This window comes from Phaethon aethereus, assembly GCF_964289735.1.
Source record: "Phaethon aethereus genome assembly, chromosome: 8".
Taxonomy (NCBI): Eukaryota; Metazoa; Chordata; class Aves; order Phaethontiformes; family Phaethontidae; genus Phaethon; species Phaethon aethereus.
The window spans coordinates 3,995,120-4,020,377 of NC_138584.1; the positions used below are offsets into that span (position 1 = coordinate 3,995,120).

A 25,258-nucleotide genomic window follows, 5' to 3' on the forward strand; every position below is an offset into this window, starting at 1 on the left:
CGATGGCGGCGGTGGGGCCCGCTCTGAGGAGAAGTGCCCGCTTCCCGCGCTGCGCCCGGCCGCGCTGCCGCCTCTCGCGCCTCGGCGGCCGGTGCTCCCACGGGAGGGGCGGCCGCCTGTGGTGGGGGGGCGCGAGGCGGGAACCTCCCTCACAGAACCCTTGGCGGGAACGTGTCCTTCCGCCGCTCCCCCCGCCCCCGCCATGGCGCTGGGCTCAGTCACCGCCTCTGCCCGGCCAGAACCCCACAGAAGGCACCCGTTTCTTTCTCTGAAAGGCTTTTCATAGGAAAAGGGGAAAAAAAAAGCCCCACAAGTTTCTCAAGAAATGTGAGAAAATTGATTGTGCTTTGCCAGCCGCACCGTTCTGAACCCGGTTGGTCTTATGCTGTTTGAGGGCGCGGGCCTGAAAGCGGGTCTGAGGGGGACCCATGCTGCCACCTCGGCTTATTTAATTTTTAATAAATTTCGAGCTATTTTCATATCGGAACCCAGATCTCTGTGCTGACAGTGGCTCTGTCAGACATGGCCGAAGGCTGGGCTACGATTTTTAGCTGTCACCATTAAGATCACCCTGTACCTTTTCACTTTGAGGAACTGTGTAAAGATTTGTGTAAAATCCAGCATTTGTGTAAAGCCAAAACTGCTTTTATAGGAGAACGTGCCTCCAGAAGCCTGCTCAGGAAGCGGGAAACTACTCGTCCAGATAGAAATTGATAGGAGAGTCAAGGGAAGGCTTTGTAAACTCGGTTATGTTCTGAGAAAGCCTGAATGCAGCCTGTGGCCGAAAGAGCAGAAAAAATACGGTCTGTTCTGGGGAAAAGATGTTCTTTCTTGTTTTGAAGCAAACACATGTATCCTACAGAAGCCGACCCTTCGCTTCTTGCATTAAGAGCCTGTGTCAGATTATTCACGAGGTCTGCGCAGCACAGACTCCTAAGCAAGCCTGGAAATTATCCTGCTGCTGGTAGATGTTTTTACTACGTTTGGTGCTACGCTTTGGTGCAGTGATTCCTCTTTTTGCCTCTCCCACAGAGAACTAACCTGGCCGTGATGAGAAAGACCCTGTGCCGAAAGTCCCCCGGACACCCCCAGCACCAGCAGAAGGGACGCGGCTGCGTTACACAGTCGTCGCTGCATCGCTATTGTTCAGGCTGGAATTACAGATCTCCAGTGGAAAGTTTGATTTCCGCCGCTTCCCCCCCCTTTTCCTCAGTTTCTGAAAACAAGCTGGCTGCTGTGAAAGCGATGCTGAGGCGATGCTGTCAAGGCGGAAGCTCTGGAAACGGCGTGCTGATGGAGCTTCTCGGGTTCAGTGACAGCCTAGCTCATGCCTGCGGTTGAGAGTGGACACGGCAGGGCAGGCAACAAGGAACAAGAGAGCAGGAAGCCACATGGAGCAGATCGGTGTGAGGGAACGGAGGATTAGGATAGAGGTGAGAAGGGGGCAAGGACCCCGAGCAGGATCAGAGGGAATTGCCACAAATCCCACTCAGTGGAGCAATGGGATTGTCTGTCCACGTGTGGGAGGTTCCCATGGATGATGGAAAAAATTCAGCTTAATGCAAAATTCTTGGGTTTAAAGATACTCAGTACCTAAAAACATGATTTGCTTGGGATAATTTTCCAACATTTTAAAGTATGTATGTAGGACCATCTTCAACAGTTTATGTGAAGCCCTTCTGTCATTTCCAGGTTACTGATTCTAAGAAGTCCTGAGAAAAAGGATATTCGCCAGCAAAATCCACTTCGTACTCGTAACTGCAATTTCATCTTTGACATACATATTTAAAGCTCTAGGACAGGTCAAGTGATGCAGTCATATTTCATTGGGTAAACCTGCACTCATCTAACTAAAACCAGAATTAAATCTCATCTCCCTATAAATACATGACCTGTGCTTTCCTTTTACCTGCTGAAATACTGTATCAAAGCATTGCGGCATATTCCACATAAACCCATTTCCTTTCCAAGAGAGAAAAAAGCATCCTCGTAAAATAACCGTGTCTTAAAAGCGCAGAACCTGGATAACTTCTGTAACTTTGCAGTGCTTAGAGGGGTGAAAAATAGTAAAAATACCTTGGTTCCACAAATTCTTACGACTGGAAACTCCCACAAAGCGGAGTGAGTCATCCTGCATGGGCAGGAGTGGCCTGAAAGGAAGGAAGGACTGATTGATAGATAGGATGGGCACAACAACGAAACTTTCAGTTAACCATCTATAAAATAAGAATAATGTTTGTGGATAAGGTCGGTGACTGTGCTGGGCTTACAGAGCACAGGCATAATCAAACAGCAGTGAAAAAATGGCAGGGCTGCTGCCTCAAAAGCAGGTGCAAGTCTTCAAGCACTTACTGCCCTAAATTGTGCTAATCACAATTCTCTAATCGCAAGTAATCAAGTCTCAAGGAAGATTGCTTTCTGTTGAATAAAGAGGTCATCAGGGAAGAACTTAGGTATAAGTTAACTGTTAGAAATCAGCATATTATTACTTCATTTCTTTTTTGAAGTATGCAAATCAGGTTAAATGAATGAGAAAACTGGGGAGAGATTAGGAGAAGAAATGCAAAAAAGGAAAAGCAACATAAAAACCTGAAAGGAAACAGCCTTTATAAAAGCAACTCTTACAGGAAATTCTGTCATCTTTTGGGAGGCCAGAACTACTGAGGTTGGCAGTCTCACTCTTCAAATAGACCTCTTTTAGAAAAAAAAGAAAAGCAGTATTTTCTTTCCTTTTGATAAAAAAAAAAAAAAAGCAACAACGTGGTGTGCACCCACAAGCGATTTGAAATAACAAATTAAGAGCACAGTTAGTCTCTGTTCTTCTACAGCAGGTCAAACCAAGCGTTAACACACCTATACACTAAGACATTTGACCCATTTGGGGCTTATGAGCTGCAGAATATATTTATTAAGCATCATGGGGCAGCAAGCACTTTAATTTTCAGTCTTCCCATGCTGATTTAGCATCAGCATCTGTTCACGGACAAAAGCAGACGCTAAGGAAAACTGCTCAGAAGTTTCAGACTGGGATAGCAGAGCTTGGTTGTTCCATGGGTCTCAATTATTAAAACAGGTCGACAAATGTAACCCCCACGGAGAAACACAACCCTAATTTGCTAACAAATGTAAATAGATAGCTTAAGGATCCCCAAATGAAAGCTGCTGTACAGCCAAACATTTCATTACCAGCATGTACATGTCAGTTTACACTAAAAAATGAAGGACAGAAGAGCCCCGGTGCTCACCGGCAGCCTTACAGGGTTACCGGCCACCAGAGGAAGCGCTCAAGCAACCTTATGAAGTGTCACTTGTCACAGTCGTGCTGGCTTGGCCAACGTAAGAAGAAGTTTCCAGCAGTTTCCTGCCCTGCCCTCCATCATGCAGGGGCTTCCCATGAGCCCCACTGCTTTTCTCAGTGGACGCAATCAAAACAACAGTAATCACAGCAGACATCCGCTCCCTGGCCACCAAAAGACCAAAAACATTTATAAGAAAGCAAGCGAGTCAGCAGATTCACCAAAGAGTCAGTGCAAAAGAGGCAAAATTCAGAAAGGCTGGGTGCTGAAAATCAGCTGCTTTTAAAGGTGGATGCGAAAATAAACCGCATGGCAGTCTCCAGTAGTGCATTGGGGAACACAGAAATAAACCTGCTCTAAGCCGTTTCTTTTTATGAAGATAAAAGCCAAGCTTTAGGCTTGGTTGAAAACTTTATTTTACCAAGTTGGATTAAGAATTTTGATTCAGTCCCAGCTGGGATAACCTCTGTGATTCCACTGAAGCACAGAAACGACTGCAAATTTAATCGACTGATCCATCACATCTTTCTAGTGCCCAAAGTGAAATGATCAAAGAGCCTGTGCCCTACGCAAGGTGGGATTTCAATTCTGTTCTTACCAGCTGGGCACTGCTTCAGCCTCCGCGTCAGTGACAAGGATGAAAAAGCTTGGTTCCTCCAGGCGATGGCCTACAGGCATGTCTAAAAGGGGAGAGAAAAGCTGTAGCAGAATTAAAGCGTCTCACATTTTATTTCAACGGGGATGGCAGAAACTACAGATGGGGAAAGGAGGTTAAGGATCGAACGATCTCTTTCCACATGCGGTGCAACAAATGCAGCTTAGGACTAATGTTACAAACACGTAAAAAATGCAGTTCTGTATTAAAATTAAAGTGTGGCTTAAAGCCATCCTGTTTAGAGAAAACCTTCTGCAATTAAGCATAGGTCTGCGGAGAATGTGAATTTGTTTGGAAAATGTCTGAGGTTTCACACAATCTTTGTCCACTATCACTACCAGTAAAAGTACAGAGTAAATCAGAGAACTGTACTAGTTACTACAAATTCCTGTCACGATTTTATGGAAGCAGAAAGTTACTGCAATCTTATAAATAAAACTGAAAAAGAGAGCTACTAGCCATGAAAGCAGAAGGTGTTTCATAAAATGGCTTATTTGACTTCCTTAGTCGCTCTTTTGCAGATTATCCTAAATAATCCTGTACAGCAACTACTTGTAGGTGAATAAAAAAGTATCTCTGAACCTGTTCATGAGAGGTAATTACCTCTCATATGCTTCTTACAGGTGTCTGGAAACCCAGAAGAAATGAAAGACATAAGCTGATTATTTTATCTCTTTTCTGAATTGGATCTGGAATGTATCCTCCATTTCTTTCCTTAAGACCATAATGTTGGGAAGAAATATCCTAAAACAAAAATAAAACATGAAAGGACTGTGCAGCTTTTCATCTTCCTATTGTGGATTCAAACACAGCCCATCCTTTCAACCAAAAAACATTTAGATTAATGGATGTCTGGTGGTGTATACGAAATGAATTTGTCATCTTTGATTCCTAGCGGAGATTTTTATCTTTTATCTTTACTCCCTTTTTTTATTCTCTGGTGTAGTCCTGTGCTGAATTTATGCAACCACATCTTGCAGCTGATGTTAGACCGTGGCAGTAACATCAGAAGGACCCGAGCCAGCCCTACCTATACTTCCTTCCCCACTCCAAGACCTCCACCCGCCTGTCCAATACCACCACGAACAGCTGCCTTTGCACAGCCCACCAATGAGGGCACTGGGAAAGGGGTGGGTGCATTCAGCGTTGAAACAACCAGTGGGCTTCTTGGAGATGAGATGTTCCTCAGCACTCCTTCCATTCTAGCACTCCCATTCTCAATCGGTACACCAACACTGCACAGATGAAAGTGTGCCGGAGGAATTGATTAAATTTATTTCTGTACAGTATTACAACTATCGTATAGAGACACTAAATTCACTGAGAATAGTCTCAGGCTCAGTGCCACCATCATCCTTGTGCTACAGGGTCTACTGAGAGATGCTCTGCCACCAAAAAATTCCAGCGATATTTGCGTTTCCGACACGCTGATGATGTTCTCTCTGTAAAGAGCAGAACTTGTTTACCAAGATCCCTTGGGATAATGTCCGAGTCCTGTTCTTCCCCGACTTGCATAGCTATGCAAATCCTTCACATGCGTGAGCTGGGGCTGTTTACACTAACTGTAAAACATTCCCAGTAGAACTGTCTTCCAAGCCTGATAAAGCACTATCCCAGAAAGTAGTGTGTGTGTTGGGGGTGGTCATGGGTATCTCACCATGAAGGGTGTTGACCTGTGTGACCACAATGAAACTGTTTAACAAATATCCTTCCTAAACTTCCAGCAGAATTCCCAAGATTGTTTTCGTCAGAAGGTTGTAAAACTCCTTTTGCACAGTGCCAACAGGGCTGAAATTTTCTTCCCAGTTAATTCTTAACTATCATTTACGGTCATAAACCATTTTTTTACAGCACGGTCTGCCAGTCAGTCTTGCCGTGATCATTATTTTATTAATGGTACATCATGTTGCTGTTTTATCATTTGTAAAACCCTTCTTTCTTCTCATACAAGATGGCCATTGAGAGCCATAAATAGTTTGTCTTGACCACCAAGCTGCAGTTTGGCGGCCAGTCACAAGCGGTGTTCCCCAGGGCTCGGTTCTGGGGCCAGTCTTGTTCAGTATCTTTATTGATGATCTGGATGAGGGAATCGAGTGCTCCCTAAGTTTGCAGATGACACCAAGTTGGGTGGGAGTGCTGATCTGCTGGAGGGCAGAAAGGCTCTGCAGAGGGATCTGGACAGGCTGGATTGATGGGCGGAGGTCAACTGTATGAGGTTTAATAAGGCCAAGTGCTGGGTCCTGCACTTGGGTCACAACAACCCCATGCAACACTACAGGCTTGGGGAGGAGTGGCTGGAGAGCTGCCCGGCAGAAAAGGACCTGGGGGTGCTGGTTGACAGTTGGCTGAACATGAGCCAGCAGTGTGCCCAGGTGGCCAAGAAGGCCAACAGCGTCCTGGCCTGTATCAGCAATAGTGTGGCCAGCAGGAGTAGGGAAGTGATTGTACCCCTGTACTGGGCACTGGTGAGGCCGCACCTCGAACACTGTGTCCAGTGTTGGGCCCCTCACTACAAGAAAGACATTGAGGTGCTGGAGCGTGTCCAGAGAAGGGCAATGAACCTGGTGAGGAGTCTGGAGCACAAGTCTTGTAAGGAACGGCTGAGGGAGCTGGGGTTATTCAGTCTGGAGAAGAGGAGGCTGAGGGGAGACCTTATCGCTCCCTACAACTACCTGAAAGGGGGTTGTGGCGAGGTGGGTGTTGGTATCTTCTGCCAAGTAACCAGCAATAGGACAAGAGGAAATGGCCTCAAGTTGTGCCAGGGGAGGTTTAGACTAGATATTAGGAAAAATTTCTATACAGAGTGAGTAGTCAAGCATTGGAACAGGCTGCCCAGGGAGGTGGTGGAGTCACCATCACTGGAGGTGTTCAAAAAACTTGTGGACATGGCACTTTGGGACATGATGGTGTTGGGTTGATGGTTGGACTTGATTTTGAAGGTCTTTTCCAACCTTAATGATTCTGTAACTCTGTGACTCTGTGATTTGTTGGTATGCCAGAAGAGTCACACCTGGATGCCCAGCTGGAGGATGGCAACACTAGTACGTAATTTCGGGATCTGGAGATTCACTGGTCTCCCCCAACTGCTTGTTCCTCCCCCTAAAGCTCCTCAGCAACTTGTCTCTGCTCCCACCCAGGTCTGAGTTGAGGCAGAGCTGCTTCCCCATCACATGACTTGGAGTATACAGTGAATGGTGAGGAGCTACAAGGAGTCTGACCTACAGAGCTGCCTTCGGGACACATACCCATGCCTGTTCTTGGCTGTCTGTTAGCATGCCCCATCTCTGGTCTTGGTACCCCCAGCTCACTATGTTCTCCCCTGCATTGCCTGCGTGTCTGTTGACGGTCAGACGATGACCAGCTGAGAGGACAGAAGAGACATTCTCTGTACTCAAAGCCTCCCCTGCCACCAATGACTAAAGAGACAAAAGAAGCAAGTCAGGGAAAATCTGTTCAACACTTGTAGGAAAAAAAAATATTTGGAATGAACTGAATCTTCTGAAAATATAGCTATTAAGCTCTACAAAGCTACAACGCACACATGAACTACAATTTTCAGAGGTTTGTAACTCAGCCGTCTTTAGGTAGGTGTTTGCAAGAACACTAAATGCTTGGTTTTGACATCAATACCATTCGCCTACAAACGTCAATCCCTTGATCTACTGTTCAGAAAGAACAGTGTCACAGTGAAATACATACAGTGGCTTTGATTTAAGTTGCACCCTGTAGTAGTCCCTAACATTTTTGTTTGATCCAAATCACTCTCAGCTGAAAATGAACATAAAAACTCAACAAATATAATGACAATGAGACATGTACCACATGCAGTTTCAGTGGGGGAAAAAAGAGTCAGTTTTGCAAAATTATAAACAACGGAAAAGTCAAGGTTGAAAATGCTGCATGTTTGACAATGCTGCCAGCTTTGTTTACAGTAAAATAAGGACCGCTGAATTTGTTTTAGCAGAAAAGAGGGCATGGTCTAGTGGTTTGACCTTCCTACCAGCATCACGACTTTAATGCTGACTTTTTTCTTGTTCCTTGGCAGAGCACTTAAGCATTCCTCATTCCTTCCTGACTATAAAAGTATCTAATACCTATCCATTAACACATCACTGTGCCTGCCATGTGCTCTTGGGCAAATCAAATCAAACTTGTCATCCTCCATGGTTTGTCACATCCATCGAGACTGAACTTTTCCAGGATGTCTTTACCTCCGTTTGAGTAGTAGGTAGCCAGGAGACAGTCCATCTCAGTGGGATAACACAGTACTGTTACTGACTTAATGTTACTTTATGTTTCTTCTTTTTCTTTCTCAGACTGTAGACTATCAGGTTTTATGTCTCCTCTCTCTTGTACAATTGCTAAGCCTTCTGTTGTTAATAAATAAATAAATAGCAGGTAGCTATGGGTCTAGTCAGCTTCTGAAGAGCACCCACTCCTGCTGCAAAGAGCTGGGAGAAATGCCAGCGGTCTGGTATCCTACCCTTTCTTCCCTTGTCTTCGAGTCAACAAAAGATTCTCCAAAGACCCAGAAGGCTGGGTCTTGTGGGAAAGAGGATACAGTCTGCGGAGGCTAGAGGTTGTGTCCAGGGTGGTGTCTACCCCACCAAGTCCTCAGCTAGAGCAGAGGGCAAGTCACAGTTTCGTGGAAGTGTTAAGTCTTATGATCTTGCAATCGTAAGAGGAACTGGGAAGAATATAAATGTGCAACACTGTTCTCTGGTTGTTCTGTCATCTACAGGTATCACAGGACTGGAAGATACCCTAATTTTGCAGGGACAAGGAATTAATCCTGATCCACAAGGCAGAGCGTTGGAACCTCATTCATCGAGAGCAACTGAATTCTTCTTTACTTCAGTGTCCATAATTTTTTGAATAAGAGAATTTATCCTCTTAGTCTGAAGCATGCAAAATGCTGTGTAAACACTCACACTGATACTTATGGATTATCAAAGCAAAGAGAAAAATTGAGACTGTTAGGGAAGGAAATGACATCTTTAAACTCATCAGTGGATACCATAAACAATGGAAAAATGTCTAAAATGCCTTATAGATAGACTGTTTCCTGCTAAATATCTCATATTTTTTTTTGCTTTTTGAAGTACCAGTAGCAAGCTACCTAAGGAAGCGATTTGAACATGTATTAAAATAAGAACTCAGTAGGCAAGAAAAAACATAGTTTTCATAGCTGTAAGCTGCATTTTGCTTGCTGTGAACCTCAATATACTACCCACACATTCACCCCTGACACTCAGTTCATGGAAATATCAGGAAGACAAAGTGTTCAGAAAAATGCAGTGATTGCGAAGGAATGGGAGGTTCTAAGACCTCTATCCTGTTCTTTTACTTGTCAGATCTTTAATGAATAGGAAATCTGTAGTTTCTTCAACTGTTATTAATTTCTTCCATTTTGGAGCTCAGGCAAATTACTACATCAGAGAAATTAATTACACAACAAGAGTTTATCCAAACAGATCAACTGCAACGTTTATCTGACAATTCATTTTTGATATGTTAATTTACCTCCAGCTATAAGCATGTTAGTTGAAAATCATATGAAGAGGTTAAAATCAAGATTTAGCGTGTTGATTTATTAAACAAGGAATTGTAATTGTTTGCGATGAGCTTAACTTAGGATAAGCACCAGGAAAGGGTACAGAGGACAGGCCACATCTTTATAGGATGGTAATGTCGATCCCTCCTGCTCCTCTTTTCTCGCAAAGATTCAGATGCCTGTCAGTGAAAGGCTGTTGTATTTTAATTAGCATTGAATTGACTTTAGAGATTTTGATACCAGAACATGCTTCTCAACAGTTATTTCTTATAAGATTTTAAATCACAGAATGCTTCTTAAAATAGCACCTCATTGTGATTGCCCAGTGTTTTTTTAACCTAGACTGTAGTTTTTCTTGATCCACTTTTTGGCTTGAGTCATTCTCAAAACACATTTCACACCTCCCCATCAGCCACTGGCTTCTGGCAACCGAGTTTTTGCCACCCGAACTGTTTAACTTCAAAGGTTAAGAAAACAAAGAGGCTCCAGAACATAAACATCTTTATATAGTAATACATACCTAGCATACCATTTTCGTCAACGCTTCAGTGCAGCTCCCAAAGCTCTAAAATAGTGTCTGAAATTTTATACAGGTTTGTTCACTCCCGCATTTTCCTATATTTAAACTAAGAAGTGTCCCTGGATACATACGTTAGTAGGGAAGGCTGCCTTATGGAATGTTACTGTTTTATTGGACATCACCGGATACCATTTTAATGAATTTTATACCCTTGTTTGAGGGCTCTACAAACCCACAGACATATTCAGCTTCTCTTTCATTTTGCTGAACCATCTGTGTTTCTTCTTACAATGAAGTTGTTTGCATAATGGGTGAATTGGATTTAATGAGTTTTGCCAGTCGGGCATCCCTCTGGGGTACTCCCTTCCAATTCACATATGCAAATATAAATGTAATTCCCCACGTAGTACATGAAAGCGTGGTAGGCTTCCAAATAATCACTAGGAGTTCTTTGCAGCTTGCCCTAATTTGAGAAAATATTTAAAGTTGTTTTCTTCTTTTTTTTTTCCCCCACCTTGTGTTTATGTCTTCCAGCCATTCCTTGCCCTGCCTGGATCTGAGGCTGTAAGTCCCAAAGCAGCCAGGCTGCAGGAGACTTTCCTGCTCTGTTAACCCGTAGAAGAAGTCAGGCTTGAAAGCTTTTTCGTCTATTCACTTCATCTCCAGCTCAACTGTGGACAAGTACAGGTGCCCGCAGTTTTAACAAATTCCGTCTCTTGGGAGAAGAGGCAATAACAACTGTTCAGTCACTGGAAGCCACATGGCCAGGTCTCAGTTAAGCAACATCTGGCTTTCCAAAGAGAGAAAAATGAACGAACAACACTGCACAAACAGATGACACAACTTCATTAGTCCCCTGAAGTGTACAATGGGCAGTTAGCATTTTTCTCATACTGAACCCAAGTACTCACGGTCAAGTTTCCTTCCAGGTCGCAGTTGGGACGGCAGATGTTCTCCCAGTGTGTTATTCTCCTCGCATCCTGCAGTCGGGATTGCCAATTTATTTGGGTTCCAGAGTGTAAACAGGAGTTAGCTCAACGAAGCAATTGTTCATCCCGCTACGTGAGGTAATTTTGCAGGCTTTTCTTGGATTCTTGATTCAGGGGACCTAAAATGTGAAGGGCTGAGGAGCAGACCTGGTGGAACAAAGCAAGAACTGCTTGCAGTTGCTGTCAGTAAGGATGTCTCCTGCTGTCCTGCATGGCTGGAAGGGCACTGGAAAAAACATTTCATACTCACTGTTAGGTCATTAACATGCCATTAATTTTTTTTTATATATATATTTGGAGCATTTAGGGACTCATCAATGCTAATTCTCTATAAACTGATTTGTGTGATCAACAACAGACGAATTCAGTGCTCTTTGGTAGATAAGACATGTGCAGGTTTATCCTGAGACGTTACAAAACAATTTTAATAGGGTTGTAATAGAAAGAAAAAACTGATAACAGCTAATATTATTCAGCTGGATATCCTGAGTAATGAAAATTTGGTGTGTGTTGTAGAATATAGCAACTTGGAAGGAAAAAAGAAGGAAAAAGGGAGAAAAGAGATGAACTGACAGGAGGGCTGTGTCAAACACAGTGCTGTGCTTACTACCCTTGTGCTGCCTGGAACTGGACAGAAAGATTTCCAGTCTTCACAACATGGACAGATAGCCAGTTGTCTATTCTGTTGTTGTCCCAGCCTGAACCGCAATGCCCTTTCAAACCATGGTGCTCTGTGGTGCCATTAAGACTCTTCCAAGCATGTTGTGGTTTCTGTAGCTGTACACCATAACTTCCTGCATTTTTCACATCTCCTGGAGCTTGTGGAGTTGGAATTCTCCAGTAAATGGCTAGTTTGAAGAAAGATTACCAGGGATGGCATGGAACAAGCACCTTTGTTAGGTATGTGCAGTCCCGGAGCCGTCAACAGGCAGAACTCATCTTTGTACCAGTCTTAAAATAGTGAGATACCACCTGGTTAATAAGCAGAAGATAGTCTATAGGCAGAGGGTGCCAGCGATGCAACAGACAATTACCTTTTGGAAAAACTGAAGATGAAAGAAAACAACTGGCATGGGATCTTGGGATCTGCAAGACTAAGCCAGAGCCTGCCTTTCATCGTCAATCTGGAAGATTTAATTACACTTTCTGTTGGAATACTTGTTGAGATAACTTCTCTGGCTCTCTATCTCATGTATCCTTGATGCTATCCATGATGATAGGTACCCAGACGATCCATGAAAACTCATGTTAAAATTACCTATATAGTGTATTTAATATAACAGAATTTCACCAAGGGTCTCTCTCAGCGAAGGAAGTTATCTTTCCGTGGGGTAAAATGTGTTGTGATTATAGAGATTTTTTTTTTCTTAGAAAGACAACTAATGTTCTCTTCTAAGACTTCTATTATGTAAACACTTTCGCTCAAGATTAAGTTCCCAGCCTTCCCTTGGATAAGCTATCTAGGCTGAAGTCTTTCTGTTAGACCTATTTTTGGCCTTGGATACTCTCTGATCACTTTGAACTCTCTCCAAATTTTTAACACTGTAAAAATGCTGGATGTGAGAATTGGGTACATTTTAGAGGTAATCTTTCCATTAGCCTACGCAGAAATAATAAATGTTTTTATACACACATGTCTTTGCAGCCACCATATGTTCACATCTTTTTGTTAGCTTATTTATTTACAGTGATTCCTAAGTCCTTCTCAGAGGTACCTTTCTACACAGTCAGCTGTGCAGATCTGGTTTTACTAGACTTGCTTTCCTGACAAAGATCATTTATTTGGAACAGAACAAAACAAAACAAACCTGAGTCCGTATTTAAGTTTACAGTAACTCCTCCTCCACTGGTCTCTTTTGGAGAGTCTCCACTCGGAGTCTGAAGGTCACGTTTACAGAGCCTTGACCTGCAAATCTTCAGTCTGAAAAAAAAGGCTCCATCAAAGCTGGAAGCAACTCAAAATAAGTTATATAGTGTATAGTTGTTTAAACAACTTTCAATATGAGAGTCACAGGCAATGAGGAAGGGAACCATCCTTTAAAATGTAAATTCCGAAACCAGCATTTGGGACAGCTTAAATACACTTTTGTTGCTTGCTTGTAGATGTTGGTTACTATAGCTACGACGTGGCCATTGTTTTTAAAGTATATTGCACATAGATTCAAAAATACTCCGCCTGGAAAGAATTACAGGAAGATAAGATGCTGTTCTCACAAATACTGGTTTTTAGTTTAATATTATAGAACATTTATTTAAGAAGCTTTGTGAGCTGAATCACAAGATCACACGACTACGTCTATCTCTCTAGCTAATGTAAAGGCAGTACTGACGTATGTAGCCTTTTGTCTAAATTAGGTTACTTGCAAACCTCAGAGTTCATCGTGTCAGCTCAAAGTGCCCATACCTTTTGCTGAACCATTTTCCTCTCATTTTGAAAATACATCAAGAGAACTGGTTGATAATGTTCTGGAGGAACTGGAGCTTTGCGTAACGTTGCTGGAAGCCTGGCCCGGAGAGGGACAGAAGGTGATAGATTTGAATTGCCCAGGTGTTGGAAGTTGTGAGGCATTTATCTTTTTGCACTATTTTGCCATTCACAGATGATACAACATTGACTGAGGAGCTGTATCCGTTACAGAAATATTTTAAGGCTTACTTTGTTTTGGTATCACATAGAAAACTTGAATCTAAACTGCAGTAAGACTGAGACTTTACTGTTGAGTAAAGCCGTGTCACGTTGCTGGGAAGCTTGTCTGGCTGAGCTGACCTCACGTAGAAATGTTTATCAGCTCCTAGCTGTCCCATCCTTGGCCCTACAGAAGTCAGGTACTGGGTCTCCTGCTCCTCCTCCCACCTTATTCTTGTTGCTTCCAGAGGCGTTGTTCCTCATACTGTTCTCAGTGCACGGCATTTTTAAAGCTCTAGCAATTTATCTCAAGAGCTGACAGGACATTTTAAAACATCTTTTTGGTCAAAAATGTCAAGTAGGGAACATTGGTATGGATCCTGGGACTTTTGTTATTGAGAACCACTTGGGGAGATAAGGTTGTTGGTCTTTGTTCCCCGTGATTAAATTTAAAGTGATGCTTCTAAAGCAATCAGTGTGAATCCCAGAGATTTTTCTGTGGAAAAAACTTTAAGACTAAATTGCTTGAAAACTTTGTCGAGTTTGGAATTTGGAACACTAAAAGAGAAAACTCGTTCTCAGTTTTGAAAAATTTAGTCTTGGACTTTGTCCTGAGTGAGTGAAGAAACAGAAACCTTAATCTGAAGCTGTCGGGAGCCTGCAAACATGCAAATGCTTTCAAATGCAGCTGTTGATTTCTTTTGCTTCATTTTTGGTGCCTCACCCTTAGAATAAAGATTATCAAATGGCAGTCTGTAATTCGTAAGCGGACTTTTCTCCTAACGGTTTGACTTTGTTTTTCTCACTTTATATATTATAGCCTACTTCAAAGATTGCAAAGACCCTTAACAGCTAACAGCAGAGTAGGTGAGGGCCATACAAGCATGAGGTTAGAGGAACCTCGTGAATGTGTGGTTCGCAGCAGAGAATGGCAACATTAATTTGCACAGTGGGTTTCGTCTCTGTTGAAGTCTTTCTTGTTAATAGTATTGAAAGTATCCTATGGGTAAATTGTCTTCAGGATGTTCAAAGGTTATCATATTATTGCCAAGAGTGAGCATGCAGGATCTGCTTCCAAACAAAATGCAATAACTGCTCGCTTTTCATCCAACGTAAGATTGCCTCTTTCAGCTTTGTTAATATCTTTAACGTTAGTGCGACGGTTGTTGCTGTTTTGGGGACTGTTTACTATGAGTTTTGGCAACAAACTGGTATTAAAGCTAGACTCTAGCTCTGATTCTCCCACAGTCTGATGATGACAGTGATCCTTTTTTAAGCAGTCATTAGCGTAGGCAGAGGAATATCTTTCTCCATGATTTATCCTAATTTACACAAACCCAAGATCAATGTGTGTTGCACCTTCAGCTTCTACCTAATATCCACGTCCTGCTATAGATGCTTTGTGATCCATTACCACTCTGATCGTGTGAACACAGGCGCTTCTATGAAAAACAAAAAAAGCTCTTTGGAAGCAAGCTTCTGTGATAACTGCTGCATCAGAGATGCTCCCAAGGCCAGTGGCCTCTCCCGTGCCTCCCCTGGCCTGAAAAATTTGGAAGTTCCTTAGCGAGCTCTTTGGCAGGCACTTTTGCTCTCCACTGTGAGAGGGATTGGTGCAGATGAAGATGCTGACCCACTGATGTCTATTTTCAGTCTGTTCTTTTTGGTCAGAGTGGCTTAACCCATCTGTTACTTCATTGCCCTTGCTCGTCATCTTCTTTACCAGCATAGCAGAGGCGCCCAGCTTCTGTTGGGCTAATAAAAGTGCATCTCTCCCCCGCCGAGTGCACCAGAAGAACTGACCTCTACAGGCAAAGCTTTGGTATTTTTTAACCCCTCTTCTCTTCTTCTTCTTTTGTGGCAGACTGCTGCCTTGCCCAAACAAGGAGCGAAGCCAAACTCCAGTCCAGAAGCATTGCTGAGTCTCTGGCTAGTCCTGCAAGCAGCCTGACAGCTCCGCTAGCCAAACCAAATGTCTGCATTAGCCCTAAGGGAGGAGGATGAACCGTTTTATGGCAGCTGTAAAAGGTCACACAGTAAACACCAGTGCTACTGCTCATCTATTGTCCCAACTGATCCAAGTAGTTTGGATGTGTGCGTGGTATGCATGTGAGCAAGCGCTTCAGAGCTCTCTCCTGGCTCTTCGAGATTCAGGTTACAAACTGGAGAGTTTGCAGAACTTCGCTGATTCATTTGAGTTTGTTCTATCTAGTTCAAAACTGGTCGTTCAAATGAGATGGGTCTCAAGACCTACAGTGCTTTTAAACCCCTGTCTTAAAATACACATTCTGCCTTTCCTGTGTAAATCTGTGCAAGGTCCAGGGCTTTTTTGCTTTGTTTGTTTATAAGCATGGGGGAATTACAAGCGATTATAAATATCTAAAAGTCTAACGTCGTGTCGCTGTCCGGGATGTACTAAAAATCTAATTTGGCTTCTCCTAAGAACAGAACCAAGCTGTTTCCATTGTTGTGATTAGTTTTCATAATAGGAATTTAGTAGCCCTTTCCTTCTGCTTCCAGCGTTGTTCTGCAATGTGTTTACATGCTCTCATTTCCTTCAGCCTTCTCTCTCTGCAGGGGTGCGTTTGGGAGATGGCTTGAAACATCCAGTAATGCTACTAATCTCAAATTCTTGTCTTTCAGAAAGTTTTGCTTATTATGTATGCTACTGATTACATCCTGCAGAAGAACAGATACGTTTTATTGTCCTGGAATGCTTCCTGCTGTCCACCTCCCCCCCCAAATGATAGTTATGCCAGAATTTTATCTCATCTAATTATATTTTTTGTAGTCTTTCCATATTAGGAAAATTATTTGCAATCTTTTACATGTCTGTTTAAAAAACCAAACAAACCAACCAACCAACAAACAACGTTTTCCTGCTCTCTATTGCTGCTGTATCCACTTACATACTGTAACACGAAGACACCCTTTACATTCTTCAGTGACATCATTTGGAGGGGCTGGGATGATGATGAAACTTGTGAGAAATAGCCAGCTCTGGTTGAGGAACTATTCGTGCTGCAGCGGGTCACCATTTTAAAAAAAAAACATCTGGAAACATATAAAATCTTGTGTTTGGAATCGATTCATTATTGCAGTAATGTTAAAGAAGAACTGGCAGCTGGAGAAGCTGAGGAATACTGGAAAAATGAACTGGTACGGCTATCTGAAGTGCTGACGACATGGAGGACCTACATCTCCGGTAATGCTTCTGGGCCATTAGCTACGTAAAAATTTAGGGGAAAAAATAGAAAGAAAAAAATAAAAAGAATTATTCCAAGGTATGTTTGATGCTTGTTATCTTTCAAAAATTACTTTTTGTTAACAAGTGCCGTGGCTGTAAGTTACAAAATGTGTATGTTTTGTTCCTGCTGCTTATAACACTTGCAATGGCATTATTACAGAAAAGTAAACCTATATGGCCTATACTACATCTCAAGAAAGCGTGTGTGTAGATTCACGCTCTAAATAGGCTACATTAAATGAGGTTAAGATTTTAAAACCATTTAGATACTAAAAATGGATGCCTGTGCAGCTGCCCTAACACACTGCAGAAGTCAGGCATGACCACAGGCTAGTTTTGAGCCTCTTCCTAAGGAAGCAGCTCCTGGAATTGCCTGCCCACCACTTTTCTCTGCGTGTTTCTGAAACTCATGTCAGACTTGGTAAAGCTGGCTCAAGGGCTGAGCTGGACGGGCCGTTTTTGATGGGTTTGAACAGAGCAAACAGGCAGACAACTACCTGCCGTGAACTTGCACACCTTAAAGTCAGTTCCATAGCAAACCAATTTTCATAAGTCCTGGGGTCATAAAAGAATTGCATTTTTTAATTAGATGTCTGCTTTGTTTAACGCAGAGCATCAGCAGTACCCACTGAATGCACAACGGATTTATTACCATGTTCATTTAATCCATTTTACTATAAATAACTGTTTACAATCAATCTAATACTACTGTTAAATGTTTAATATACAATACTACTGTATATTTAACAATTCCAGCATGATCTCTTAATAGTCTTCAGGTGCAAGTATGTTGGTTCAGTATGAAAACTAATGGATAGATTATTCCACTGCTTCTAGTGAGTAGGGTGCTTTTGTCACTGTTTTAGAGGTAAGGATTAAGGTAAAAAATTGTTCAGTGCGGAAAAAAAAGATCGTTTTGGCTGAATAGTCTGGGGCTTGTTTTCCAGGTTATTTAGCAATTTGTAAATACTTAGAAATTGCAGTTTTCGTTGCCTGCATATCCACGGGCTAAAACGCAGATGCCTTGCACATTGCACACAGAGTATAAAGAATGTACAATTAATGTGAAACTGGATTAATTCTTCTGGAATTACATGGGAAATCTGGCAATATCAGGAAGAAAAATCTCTTTTCTCATGTAAATGAGCATATAAATTCCTTAATTATGACTTGAGTGATTATGTACCAGAAGTACTCACGACCAAAAATATTTTATATTTTAAGAGGGGTAGTGGGGCAGAAGCATATTGGGCAAACTGTTCTGGCACAGTACAGTAAAGATTTTTTTTGCTTTTTACCATAACGTACCCTTGTATTAGGTAACGTACTGTGTTTTAGTCCTAACTTTTATACCTATGGTCTTTGGTTGTCCTGAGACTTTTGAGCTCCGATCAGCACCTAGGGTTTTTTTGTTGTTGTTGATTCTTTCTTCCACTTCAGTTCCTTAAATCCATCTTCAGTTGGGTGAGGAGAACTCCTAGTGTCAAAGCCTGCCCTTCCTCCCACTATAAATGCTCGTATCATACTAGCAAAGCTCGCACTCTGGACAGTGCCAGATTTCTGAGTCACTCAAGGATTTTAAAAAAATTTAAAAGTTTATAACGGTGCCTTGGAAAATATGACATCACTGGGAGTTTCTCACAGAAGTTTTCTGCTCTGAGAGCACCCGGCAGGCCGTGCTTATACAGTTCCCACTGGGCAGAGTTTGGATCATCCTAAATCCTCAAATTCTTTCTTGCCACCAAATCCCTGAACCTATCAGGCCTGCAGCGTGAAGGGGTGAAAAGTGGAGGACAAGTAGAAAACAGATGTAGAAAACATCTTCAGGAACGTCACTTATCTGTGCGTGGAACGAAGCAGAGTTCCTACGTAAGAAAGCGTAGAATTAAAACTACAATACATCCACCGTGAAATGCTGATCTAGGTTAAACGATACTTAAACTCCATCGAAGCAGTCTTGGCCCTAGCTGTGTTAGTTTGTCAGACACAGGTTATAAAAGCAGCTACGCTGGAAGAGCAGCGGTTAGACTTCAGCACTTGTTTTCAAGCATGAGTCAAAGCCCGGAGCCTTGACATTTCATGAAGCTCAAGTTTATTTTGAGGATTTGGACATAGCAGGTAGGTGGCTCAGCAGCTGAGCACAAAAGGAATAGCCAGCTGAAGTGGTTATTGCTCCAGAATTATCCATAGAGCAGCATGAAAATGGGCAAACAGTTGAAAGAGGAATTTTCTTTTAAGATACTTTACAATAAGTAACATCATCCAAAAAACCACAAACACTTGAGGTATCTTTTTCTTCTTCCTTGGAAGCCTTCCTAAATTTGTAGGTACCACCTACTATGTATCTTTTTACATAAGCAGGATTGGACCTTCAGCTTCTTGTTCTCCAGCCTTAGGTGAGAATTTTGGGCCAATGATCACAGTAATAGTGGCAGATGGCAGAGAGCCACATGAGCAAATGTACTATTACTCTTTCTGCTCACAATTGAGAATTTTCTTTTTCTTGCAATTTCTTTCCTTGGAAAGAGCGCTGATGCAGTTGAGACAACTCTTACTCTCCTTCCACCCCCAGGAAAGAGTTGGCTACACGGAGCAACTGAAGAGGAACAGTGGGGAATTACACACCAGACGTTGACTATAGGTCAGGAGCTCAGATGTGCACAAAAACCAGTCGCTAGGAAAAAAAAACAATTCTCCATGTATTTTCCAGTACAGTCTTTCTGAATGTCTCTGCAGACAGCAGCGTGGGAGGAAAACCTGGAATTCCAAAATACAGTCCTGGTATCTAAAAAGCTCTTTGCAAAAGGGACTGACTGTAGGAAACAGAAGGGGGCAGAAGGTTTTGAAATTGCTCTTAAATTTTAAACTTTTTTTTTTTTTTTAGTTTGATCAAATCTAGGAAGTGGTGCTCACTCTTTCCAGTATGGGTGAAAGATTTTTCCATGGACACTTTGCCTCAGCAACAGGGTAAGTTGGATGTGGCTTTAGAAAGTTGGTACGGTGGAGACCACACGGTTGTTTTCCCAGGAGAAGATGAGGCTGTGAAACCATCCCTGTTAACTAAAGACATTATTATTGCACCTTAGTATTGTCTTTTCTTATAACTTACCTCTGTCTTTATGAACCGCAGCTCAAAAGCAGTCCTCCTTAATGGTTCTTAGCAAATGACAGGGAACAGTAAGTTTCCCAGAGTTTTTAATGAGATTAAAAACTTCCAGTGTGAAAACCAACAGCGGAGTATAATTTGTTAGCTGCTACCTGGGGAAAAAATACTGTGCAGCTGGAATACAGTACAGCAGGAATTCAGTGAAAAAACAGCTTATTAAAACATATGTATGTATAAAATATATGTATTTTAAAGCAGCATAAAGTTAAGCAGTAATAGCATGTCTAAAGTAGGCAGGGCCTCTTCCCCGACGGCTCTTGATACCTGTGATTTTGGGGGTGTTTTTTAATAAAAATGTCAACATCAGCACTGTATTTAACAGCTGTATTGAGCAGGTGGCAGGTTACATAAGAAATTAGCACCAACAAACTTTCCAGCCGTGCTTCAGTAGCTCACACCTTTCAGATCTAAAGCCCGCAAGCACCGATTACCTGAACGCCTGCGCTCACTCGCGCTCGTTCCCTTGTTCGGGTCGATGCCTACACCGTCAAATGGTCTCGCGTCTGGCAAAACACGGCGGCGGGTTCCGAGTTTATCATCTTTTACTTCATCCATTTTTTTAATGCTTTTTAGTGTCCTGAAAACAACGCAGAAGTGCTGTCCTTCAGCTGCCCCTCAGTTCTGGTGTGCTGTTTTAAGGCGTGTTACCTCCGGGGGTGAACGGTCACCGAAACACATCCCGCTAAAGCTGGCCCTTCTGCGACATGAAGGCTCGCGCCACCCGATAAAGCAAAGCTCCCAGCAGAAATACAGATAAACTGGAACCATTTATTGCACCTTAGTCTTTTAGCCCCGCTGCTTCTGCCCAGACACGCTAAAACACATGTGCTTCAGAACACTACGGCAGCATCTCTTGCTCCTTTAAATGACCTCTCTCTAGACGCAAGCTGCATGGGTCTGGCTTTGAAAAACCAGTGCCTCATGCAAAGCTAGCGGTGAAGACTTTTTATTCAGCTTATTTTAAGGATGCTTTAATGCAGCTTTCTGTTACTGTGGAGAGTGAAGTATTGCATCTCTTTCTCAGAGACGGTAAGGCATCACTATCTGGCATGCTAAGCCACCCACTGCGATAAACCTGTATCTCTGACACTGGCTTTCCCTTGGCTGGCATTCCTCACCCCACTTTTGATTTGGAGGCAGGAAAAGAGATGAATTAGCTAATTGCAATGCTAATTTGGTCAGTTTTCTTAGGACCAAATTCAGTATGGGCACACTTAACACCTGTGCTACTGAACAAGCACAACTGTTTCTAAATAACTCCATAGAAAGACTCTTCCCATAAAGAAATTGCTGAAGGGAAAGGATTTCCTTTCGAGAAGAGGACTCATCACGAGATGGCGGTCTTGAGATTGGTGCGATACCATTAATGTTGATGCCACAACCGACCACTTCGCTTTCCTTTAAACTTTCTCTGAGTAGAGACCCTAGAGCAGTTCTGCTGAATTTCTCTCCGTTGGTGGAAATCTCCCTACGGCTAGAGGGGGTTTTCAATTCTCACCCTGGAGTATGTTATGTGAAGCGCTGCTTGAGTAGTACCACGTAGAGGAGATGAGCCTTCGCAAGTCTTATGAGGAGCGGCTGAGGGAACTGGGGTTGTTCAGTATGGAGAAGAGGAGGCTGAGGGGAGCCCTCATCGCTCTCTACAACTACCTGGAAGGGGGTGGTGGTGAGGTGGGTATTGGCCTCTTCTCCCAAGTAACTAGTGATAGGACAAGAGGAAATGGCCTCAAGTTGCACCAGGGGAGGTTTAGACTGGGTATTAGGAAAAATTTCTTCACTGAGAGGGTGGTCAAGCATTGGAACAGGCTGCCCAGGGAGGTGGTGGAGTCACCATTTCTGGAAGTGTTCAAAAAAACGTGTGGATGTGACACTTCAGGACATGGTTTAGGGAACATGGTGGCGCTGGATTAATGGTTGGACTTGATGATCTTGAAGGTCCTTTCCAACCTTAGTGATTCTGTGATTCTGTATTTAGTCGAACAAAGAGAGCGATAAAAGGCCCTCCTCTGTGACGGCCTCCGATACGCGACAGCACACAACGTATCACCTCAAAGGCAAAAAGGGGGAGTGTGCCGCGTTTCTTGTCCCCCCTGTGCAGGGATACACATATCTATGCCTTTGTGGTTTGTGGTCTGCTTAACAGGCTTTTGAAACTGAGCAGTTTGCGTGAACAGCGTTCGTGTTTTGTCTGACGCAGCATGGTGCATGCAATCAGGCAGGGGCTCCAGGTGAAGAAATGAAGATAAAAAGTTGGTTTAACAGCAACTTGGTAACTTGTTGGTAGCATCGGTACTACCAATATCGGTACTACTAATATCGGCACTGGTATTACCAGTATCGGTAATATTTACGTCAGAAGTTTTAACACAAGCAAGAGAAAAATTCACGTAACCAACTGACAAGTGTTATCCTTCATGTTATGGTTTTGACACTCTTGCCAGTATTACTCTTTCTCTTCTCCTTTTTCACTTAGAACCAGTGGTTTTTCACTGGAAAACCAGAAGAAACCAGATTGTTTCTGAACTCCCTCATGAGAGCTTTGTGGTATCAAGAGCCCAAGATACAAACCTAACGCACCTTAGGTCAGTACAGCAGAAAACGGTTAGTGGTGTTGTGGCTGCTGAATCTGGCCGGGTGACTACAGCAGACTGCGTACGACGGCGTGAAGGAGCTGGCGTCCGCGCCCACCGGAGCTTCTCTGATGTTCATAGATAGCGAGGTTATTGGCACTCAGGTAGATTCTTTCTTCTTGAATTTCAGATAATTACATTTGTTGTACAAGAGATGCGAGCGCTCTGACAAGCTGGCTTTTTGAAACAAAGCACAAATCAATTCACTGACACAGTAACTCATCGCAAGCTCAGTTTTTACTGTGAAAACGTACGTGTCATCTCAGGTTAATATTCAGCTTTCTGTACCCAGGCAGTTTAAGCTCCTCATTAGCATGTCAATCCTTGTTTGGGCTGCGCAATTCATTTCTGGTGCGGGAAGTGTAGGCAAGGATTATTGCTTTCCCACTTAACTGGTCCTGACGGATTAGATATTAAAAACCAGACTGAATATTGTTAAGTAGTACTTTCATGCTTGATGCTCCTTAATATGTAAAACACTAGGCACATAGATAAAGCCAACTAGGCTGTAATTTATAGATGCTAAATAATCCACGGCCCCTTCCCCCTCCACTGCCTGCGACCTGAGCAGTCCTCAGGACAGGGTATCCATGCAAGCTCCATCCCAGCAGCAACTCCCGATGCAGGTGTGTGACCTACACAATTTTATACAGTATTACACCTGTCTTTACTCTTAAGTGCCAATTTTTTATTTTTTATTTTTGAACAATTCTAACATGTAATACGAAATTAGATTTCATCCTTTTGTTAATGAACAGGGCACTGGTGTTGAGCTGTAGCCAAGAAGCACAGACATCTTGGAAAGTAACAAAATTCGTCACTGCAAGAGTATCAAAACCAGTGAGGCCTCACATCATAGCCTGGGTGGCATCCATGTTAAGGTAATATTTTTTGGTTGTCTTCCAGTAATAGTAAATAATGGCTTTACAGTTACAAATTAGAGTAATTTTTGTAAACAGACCTGAGAAACATCACCTTTACTCTGAAAAGGGAATTTCTCTAGCTAGGACATCAGAGTACCCCCCGTAAACCCATTTTTAGCCAATAGCATAGAATATTGTACATTATACTTGATAATCCCTGGTATCCTATTCCACCTCCTAAAACTTACTAAATTAGAAGCAAGGAAAAGCTTACGGTAATTATGTGGTTGAGAGCAGACTGTGTCAAGGGGCCTCACTACACATGAAGACCTGATCAGAACAAAACCTTAACTGAAATAGCGGGAGTTGGTCACGGAAGCACCAGCCAAGCTGCTCTCCAGAGGGAGGCCAGCTCACTAGAGTTCGTCCAAATTTTACCCAGTGTTTCCAGTTCTGTTTCTGCACGCGTAAAGACTGAGGCAGTGCTGGACAGCTAAACAGCCTATTGCTGTAGGGCCCTCCCTTAAGCTCTGGTCTATGCTCGCCTTGCACCCACCCCTCCTGTTTAAACACTGATTTCTTTTGAAGACCAGTAATGGTCACAGAGGAAATGAGACAGCTTTAGCAGATATTAGATCCTATTTAAGATCTGTAGGCTTGATACTGAAATTAGTTAAGTATAAATCTCTTGAAAACCACTGGACATCTGCTTCATGTTTCCAGTTTTGTGTTAGTAACACAACTGAGATAACACAATGTTTGAGGGGCAAGCCAAGGAAAGGAAGTTTTGTCCGGATGCAATAAATACAGCTGTGGAAGGGGAAGGTGGCTGACGCTACAGTGCATCTTTCAATGCCCATCCCTTCCGATTCCCTAACAGGTTGTTCCTGCAGAAGAAAAATGATCACATTTTCAGTAATGGTGGCATGCAGTGACCATTCTTCAGTCTATGGAAAAGTCTACATCAGCAGAAAGGATTGTGGAGTTTACTGCATCAGATGATGCAGAAGATACTCCAAATTAATCCCAGATTTAAGATTGGAGATGAATACTGATACACTAGATATCAAAGATAGCTCTGTAATTCATAGCTGGATATCTAAGCCTCATGTAGCATTTGGCTTTTAGCAGTTTTAATGAAAGAAACAGTGCTTCAGCCTAGTTTTTAAGAACTCTTCATTAGAAACACCGAAAGTATTGGACTTGCTTTAAACTTCACTCAAACACCAACATCTCCCACACCCCTCTAAGCGCAACCAAGTATTGGTTCTGAATAAGCTTTCCAGTGGGATTAGCTGGGAGGTCAATCTCACCGGGCTTGGTAACGTAATGGTATTCGTGCCGAGCTGTGCCCACAGACATCTCCCTGCGCTGCTGAGGCCCTGCAGTAGTAAGTCGCTTCCCAGGTGCTCGGCACTTTTTATCCCCTGGGTGTCGATAGACTTCTGCGGGCACCAGGCAGTCAGCTGAGCTCTGAATGTCTGGAATCCATAGGCTGCAGTTTCAATGAACACTAATTACAGAATTGCTCTCTTTCGCGCGTATTTGGAAGAACGAAGCGTGGCTTTTGGAGTAGCAACGTAAACGAACACTGCCTCAGATGAAAGGTTCGCGCTTCTGAGATCGCTTCAGGTTCTGATGCAAAGCTGCTTGTCTCCGCAGTCTTGAAAGAGGCATTCCATGTTCCCACATTATCTGGATCAGTGGAAGAG

The 25,258-nt window shown here is 42.8% G+C and overlaps 1 protein-coding gene across 1 annotated transcript; it reads left to right on the forward strand.

Annotated features, from left to right (window-relative positions):
• Positions 1 to 2: 2 nt before the first annotated feature.
• Positions 3 to 23,737, forward strand: SHCBP1L (SHC binding and spindle associated 1 like; the record flags this gene model as incomplete). The annotated part of the gene is given in 5 exon segments (XM_082002725.1): positions 3 to 11; positions 13,370 to 13,540; positions 22,698 to 22,787; positions 23,442 to 23,459; positions 23,463 to 23,737. Coding segments are annotated over 5 exon segments (450 nt in total). The 3' UTR covers positions 23,625 to 23,737.
• Between the last annotated feature and the right edge of the window lie 1,521 nt (positions 23,738 to 25,258).